General features: G+C 48.6%; 1 protein-coding gene across 1 annotated transcript; it reads right to left on the bottom strand.

Annotated features, from left to right (window-relative positions):
* Window positions 1-1,440: 1,440 nt before the first annotated feature.
* On the bottom strand, window positions 1,441-3,072 carry LOC148574843 (uncharacterized). The gene is made up of 2 exons (XM_088505968.1): window positions 2,048-3,072; window positions 1,441-1,888 (listed from the first exon to the last, which is right to left on the bottom strand). The coding sequence occupies exons 1-2, from the start codon at window positions 3,070-3,072 to the stop codon at window positions 1,441-1,443; spliced, it is 1,473 nt and encodes a 490-aa protein (XP_088362094.1).
* Between the last annotated feature and the right edge of the window lie 4,283 nt (window positions 3,073-7,355).

Here is a 7,355-nt window from a genome sequence, read left to right as displayed (position 1 = left end):
GAGGGGTCGTCGTCTCCGGCTACTCCTGTTTCTAACCCTGCCGTGGATTCTCAGCCAGTTTCTCAGGAGGTAGTTTCCTCGGGTGTGCGGGCCGAGGCTCAAGTTTCTCCAGGGCCTACGAACTCTCCTGAAGTTGTCGTGGTGACGGCTGCTGAGGCTTCTCGGAAGAGAAGAAGGCCTGAGGACCCGAGCAGCGAGACCTTTGAGGATGAAGGTTTGGTGCCCAGTGTGATGGACCGACGTTTTGATGCTCCGGGGTTTATTGATCAACACTTGATGCCTGGGACGGAGCCGTTTTTTGATGGCTGTGATGTTTCGTTCCAGGCTAAGTCGGTGTATCGTGCTCTTCTCCGATCTGCCGTTGTTGTTCGGAAAGCCGAGCCCGTGATGGCGCAAGTTGGCTTGTTGGACAAGAAGCTCCGTCATTCTCAGGCTGAGGTGGCGAAGCTGAAGGAGGAGCTTGAGGCTGCCGGGGTTGCTAGGGAGAAGGCGGTGAAGTCATCTGAGGAAGCCGGGGCGGAGATTCTCCGACTTTCCGAGGTTGAGACTTCGCTTCTTTCTCAATTGGCGGAGGAGCGGCAACGGGCTTCTGATGCGGGTTCTCAGGCGGCTGTGCTTCTCAGTGAATCAGAGACTTTGAAGGCCGAGGTTGTTGCCTTGAGGAGGGAGAAAGCGGAGTTATTGGCTGATGCAAAGGGTGCGATTGCGGCTACCGAGGAGACGATGAGGGCTCAGGCTTTAGTGCTGGCTCCTGGTGCGGATGTGTCCGTGATGGGGGCCTTCAAGACTGTTCGTGATGGCCAGATCGTCGATCTCGAGTAGCCTTCTATCTTTATCTTTTTGGATTTTTCTTTAGACTGTGTTTTGGATACTTTTGGATGGCCAAGGGCCGTGTATTTTGGGATTTTGGAACACCGAACTTTTCGTTTTATTAGTGTTTATTGGCCGTTCGGGCTTTTTTGTATGTTCCGTTGTTATATTGTTTCTGGGCCGTCCGGGCCTTCTTTATATTCCGTTTTAGGCTATTTTGTTCCCTCGGACCGTCGTTTGGTCGGGTTTTTTCGTGGATATCCGCGTGTTTGGGCCTGGGGGGTGATCAGTCCCCCAGTTGTGGCCGTGTTTTCGTTCCGTTTTTAGGACATTTAGGGAAATATAAATGGAATTTTTATTGATGGTTGGGCCTCGTTAAAACCCTCCGTTGGTGGCGGGAAAGAGTACCCGAGTTTAAAACTTAGGTGAAATAAAAACTTAGAATTTGTAAACTGGTAGGAGAAGTACAAAAACAGAAATGAGGACAAGGGTGCGACCTTGAGGGTTGCTCTAGGCGTAGTATCGTCGCAAGTTGGCGGCGTTCCATGTTCTCGGGACTTCGTCGCCGTTGAGCCGTTCGAGTTTGTACGCTCCTTTTCCGATTACGGCCTTGATTCTATATGGTCCTTCCTAGTTGGGGGTGAGCTTTCCTTCTCCTGGGGTCGGGGGACCGATGTCGTTTCGTCGTAAGACGAGGTCGTCGGCCGCGAATTCTCGCCGGATGACTCCGTGATTGTATCTCAGGCTGATTCTTTGCTTTAGGGCTAGCTCTCTGAGATGGGTTATGCTTCTTGTTTCATCAATGAGGTCTCGTTCCGCTTCCTCGTCGTTACCTCCGACCGTTTTTCTAGGGCTTGGGTCTCCGATCTCTACCGGGATGACCGCCTCAACATCGTATGTTAGTCGGAAAGGTGTTTCTCCTGTTGTTGTTTGAGGTGTGGTCCGGTATGACCATAGGACCGATCCAAGTTCATCGGCCCATAGTCCTTTGGCTTCGTCGAGCCGCTTTTTAAGTCCTTTGACGATTATTTTGTTCGCGGATTCCACCTGACCGTTTGTCTGAAGGTGTTCTACCGAGCTGAATCGGTGGGATACATGTAGTCCCTCTAAAAATTCTCTGAATTTTTTGTCGGTAAATTGGGTTCCGTTGTCCGAGATAACGACCTCGGGGATCCCGAATCGGGTGATGATCTGACGCCAGAGGAATTTTCGGCATTGGGTTGCCGTTATGGAGGACAGGGGTTCGGCTTCGATCCATTTAGTGTAGTAGTCTATGGCGACGATGAGGTATCTAAGCTGGCCGGGTGCCGTAGGGAAGGGTCCGACGAGGTCGATGCCCCAAGTGCCGAATGGCCGTTCTGCCGATATGGTGCTGAGCTGGTGCGGCGCGGCTTGGTGAATATTGGCGTGCCTTTGGCATTTGTTGCAGTTTTTAACTATTTGTATGGAATCCCGGATAACCGCAGGCCAGAAGTAGCCTGCTCTGATGATTTTTTGGGCTAATGTTTTGCCCCCGACGTGGTGACCGTAGCAGCCTTCGTGGATTTCACGGAGTATGTACTCCATGTTCTCGGGTTCGATGCACTTGGGCAGGGGTTGCGAGAATCCGCGTTTGTATAGCTGTCCTGCGACAATGGTGTAGTTGGCGGCTTCCCTTTTTATTCGTTTTTCCTCTTTGGGGTCTGGTGGCAGTGTTCCATCGAGGAGGTATTGCAGGATAGGGTAGGTCCAAGATCCCCGGTTTGAGATTGTCAGATGAGCGTCGGTCGTTGTTGACACGGAGGGTGTCTTGACGACTTCCTGGATCAGCGATTTGTTACTGTGTCCGGGTTTGGTACTGGCTAGCTTGGAGAGTAGGTCTGCCCTGGCATTTCGTTCCCTAGGAATGTGCTGTATGGTAACGTGCTCGAATCCTTCCTTTAGTTTGTTTACCTTGGCGAGGTATTGTTGGAGTAGGGGATCTCGTGTCTGGTAGTCTCCGTTAATTTGGGAACTGACTACCTGAGAATCGGTATTTACTTTTAGGACCTTTGCTCCGACTTCCCTGGCTAAGGATAGACCTGCCAAGAGGGCCTCGTACTCTGCCTGGTTGTTTGAGACCGGGAATTCGTATCGCACTGACTGTTCGATCACGACTCCGTTTTGGCTTTCGAGAATGACTCCGGCGCCTCCGGAGGTGGTATTTGAGGAGCCGTCAACATGTAGCTTCCACGATTCGGGGGTGGAGTCTCCTGGTGTCATTTCGGCGATAAAGTCAGCCATGGCCTGTGCTTTGATCGCGTATCGGGGTTCGAACTTGATATCGAACTGGGATAGTTCGATGGACCATGCTAGCATTCTTCCCGCTAAGTCGGGTTTTTATAGTACCTGTTTGACCGCTTGGTCGGTTCGGACCGTCATGGAATGAGTTTAGAAGTATTGTCGTAGGCGCCGGGAGGCTATAAGGAGTGCGTAAGCTAGCTTTTCTATGCGTGAGTAGCGAGCTTCCGCATCCTGTAAGACTTTGCTTATGAAGTATATGGGTTTTTGATCTTTTTTCTCATTTTCTCGGATTAGTGCCGCTGCGAGTGCCTCCTCCGTTATGGAGAGGTATATGTAAAGTGTTTCCCCTGTCTGGGGTTTGGCGAGGATTGGTGGTTCCGCTAGAACTTTTTTGAAATGTTGGAAAGCTTCTTCACATTCCGTTTCCCATTTGAAAGGTGTTCCTTTTTTCATTAGTTTGAAGAAGGGGATTGCCTTTTGAGCCGATGCCCCGAGAAAACGTGATAACGCCGTTAATCTGCCGGTGAGCTTTTGGATTTCTTTGAGGTTTTTTGGGCTTGTCATTTCAAGGATGGCACGGCATTTCTCTGGGTTTGCTTCGACTCCGCGTTGTGTAATCATGAAGCCGAGAAATTTTCCTGCTTCCATTCCGAAGGCGCATTTTGTTGGGTTGAGCCGCATTTGGTACTTTCGTAGGGTGTTCATGATGACTTTGAGGTCGTCGGTTAGTTGTTCGCCGGATTCGGTTTTAGCGAGCATGTCGTCTATGTAGACTTCTAATTTGTTTCCGGACAGGTCTCGAAATATCTTGTTAACAAGTCTTTGATAGGTGGCTCCAGCATTTTTCAGGCCGAAGGACATTACTGTGTAGCAGTATGTCCCGTCCGGGGTGATGAACGCTGTTTTCTCTTCGTCTGGTCGGTGCATCGGAATCTGGTTGTAGCCGGAGTATGCGTCCATGAAGTTGAGGTATCGGTGACCGGGTGCAGCGTCTACCAATCCGTCGATGTTTGGTAGGGGAAAGGCGTCCTTTGGGCATGCTTTGTTGAGGTCCGTGTAGTCGACGCACATTCGCCATTTCCCGTTGGACTTTTTCACCAGTACGACGTTGGCTAGCCATGTCGTGTAGGGGAGTTCCCGGATGAAGTTGGCCTCGAGTAGGGCTTTAACTTGTTTTTTGACTTCGGTGGCTCGGTCTGATGACATTTTTCTTCTCCTTTGTGCCACTGGTTTGGCTTTGGGGTCCACGGCTAGATGGTGGGACATTAGGTCGGGGTTTATTCCCGGCATATCGGCTGGTGTAAATGCGAACAAGTCTCTGTTCTGTTTCAGGAGTTGGGAGAGTTCTTCTTTAAGATCGTATGGGAGGTTCTTATTAATGAAGGTGTATTCTTCCTTGGTTGGCCCTATTTGTAGCTTTTCCATGTCTCCTTCTGGTTCTGGCCTGGGTTGGCCGTCTTGTCGCGCATCTAGGTCGGCTAGGAATATTCCGGCTGCATCTCGAGATTTTTTCCTTAAGGCTAGGCTGGTGTTGTCGCATTCGGTTGCGACCTATCGGTCTCCGTGGATGGTACCGACCGAGCCGTCGTCGGTTCTGAATTTCATGAGGAGGTACTTGGTAAAGATGATTGCAGAGAAGTCGTTGATTGTTTTTCTTCCGAGAATCACGTTATAGGCTGTGGAGTCTTTTAGGACTACGAATTCAGATAGGACTGTCTTTTTCTGGTTGCTTGTTCCTATGGTGATGGGGAGGGTGATTGAGCCATCTGGTTTGAGAAAGTTGTCCCCGAGTCCCGTGACGCCGTGGCGGTGTGTTTGGAGGTTGTCGTTGTGGAGTCCGAGTTTATCGAAGGCTCCTCGGAAGAGGATGTTCGAATCTGCCCCGGTGTCTACCAATATTCGTCGTACTAGGCCTGTTCCAATTCTAGCCGAGATGACGAAGGGGGCATCCTCGGCTGAGGTGCCGTGTTGGCAGTCCTCCGGTAAGAACATTATCGTGTTGTCGGCCACGGAGATTGGGGCTTGGTTTCTGACAGCCATTACCTTGAGGTCTTTCTTCATCGTTAGTTTTGACTTGCTCGATACGTCCTTGCCTGTGATGACGTTTACTATGATGGTCGGGTATCCCTCTGGGCTTTCCCTGGGGGGTTGCTTTTGGGTTCTCGGGTTACGCCCTTCTCTTTCCGACGACTTGTCTCTCTCCGTGCGCCTCGGTTCTCTGATGATTTTGGCAAATTCTGGGAGTTTGCCGTCTCGTATGGCCTGTTCAAGGGCGTCTTTTAGGTCGAAGCAATCTTGTGTTTTGTGACCGTACCCTCGGTGGTATTCGCAGTAGAGGGTTTTGTTGCCTTCTGTCCTTTCTCTGAGTTGTCGGGCTTTCGGAATGATGCCTCGATCTGCTATTTGGTGGTATATCTCGGTAATTGGTGATGTCAGGGGCGTGTAATTAGAGAATTTGCCTATTCTTGGTGGTCGGCTGGTCGGCCTGGGGTGGTCCCGTTGATTCTCTTTGGGTGTTGGGTTATAATGATGAGCCGAATTGCCGCGTTGGGTGTTGCCGTGCTGCCGTTTGTTGGCGGCGACGACCTGGCTGACTTCTTCATCGTTGATGTAGTCTTTGGCGACGTTCTGGATCTCATGCATGGTCCATACTGGTCTGGTGGTGAGGTGTTTGCGAAAATCTTCGTTAGTTAGCCCATTGGTCAGGCAAAGGCTAGCGACGGAATCCGTGAGTCCGTCGACCGTTAGACATTCGTCGTTGAAGCGGTCGAGGTATTTTCTTGTGGATTCCTCTTGTTTTTATGTGACCCCTAGTAAACTGATGGGGTGTTTGGCTTTAGTGATCCTAGTGGTGAACTGGGCCATGAACTTTTGTGTTATATCGTGGAAACTGGCTATGGATCCGTTTGGGAGGGCGTTGAACCATTTGATCGCTGGCCCGGCGAGGGTTGTAATACCCGGTCTAACCGAAATTAATTAAATAATAAGTTAAATAAGAGCGAATATGGTTGGAAGATTTGGCAATTGGAATTTGATAATTCAAATATGATATTTGGATTCAGTGAATTTTTTCGAGTCGGAAAACATAGTTTTCTGCGTAAAAGCGCGCAGTGGAATTTTGACCGGCAGTACCGGCTGAGATCTGTCTGGTACTACAGTTGAGGAAATTGATTATGGGTAAATAAGATTAATAAATGAGGAACTATAATTAGGGAAGGTAGAAATATTTAAAGTGCAATTTAGAGCGCTAATCTTAAAGGTTTTGGCCCAAAATTGGGTCAATGGGCAAAAATAAGTGAACCGGGCCTAAGTGGACCCAAGACCCAACATATATAAACATTAGTTATGAGCATTTCAGCTCATTTTGCCCTAAAGAAGGGGTGTTGGGCGCTGAAATTGGGAAGAGAGAAGAGAAGAGAGAAAACCTAACTCTCTTTGATCTTCAAACCACCATAACTTGAGCTACGGAGCTCCGATTGACGAGCCGTTTGCAGCCACGCGTCGCTCTTCTCATCCTCTACAATTCTATCTAAGTTTTGTGGTGAGTATTCCATTCATCTCTGCCCAGTTTTCGAAATTCCCCACTGTTGCACGTTTTTGGGTAATTAGTGTTGAAATCTTGTGATTTTGGGTGTTTAGGGATACTCCAACATGGATTCTAAGTGGGTTCTATCCCTACTTCATATGGGCTGAGGTAAGAAGTGCTCAAACCCTTGTGACTTGTCATTTTTATGAGCCCTAGGTTGATGTATGTATGTGATATTGGTTATGTTAGTGTATTTGGTGATGTTGGTGCACAATTGGGAGATTGGTATTGCTTGAGGAGCTTTGGTGAGGCTTGAAGCTAAGGTTGGTGAAGACTTCCAAAGAAGAGGATCAATTGGTTTGGCTACAAGAGGTACGGTTTAAGTTTCATTTAAGTACCGTGTGTTGTGATGAGAATTCCTAGGCTAGATGCCCCTAGGATTAAGTTTGGATTGTGTAAATGGTTGGTGCTAATATGCATAGTTGGTATGTAATGTGAATTAATGATTTGGGTTGAGAATTGTGTGGCCTTGTATGCTTGGTGTATTGAGAATTTGATGTACTGGGTAATGAGTATTGATTTGTGGTTTATGCATTTAAATTATGATATTGGACCGGAGGCCGTGGATTTTGGGCCGGAGGCCGAAAAAAGGTAAGAAAGGTAAGTTGATGTGTACATTGTATGATGACACAAGTGATTGGATGAATTTCAGATAATGAATATATGAATGATTGGGTTGGTTATTGAATAATAAGGT

The sequence above is a fragment of the Arachis ipaensis genome, chromosome B2, assembly GCF_059453495.1.
Source record: "Arachis ipaensis isolate K30076 ecotype BB chromosome B2, ASM5945349v1, whole genome shotgun sequence".
In the NCBI taxonomy this organism is placed as follows: Eukaryota; Viridiplantae; Streptophyta; class Magnoliopsida; order Fabales; family Fabaceae; genus Arachis; species Arachis ipaensis.
This window is presented reverse-complemented; position numbering and strand designations above follow the sequence as displayed.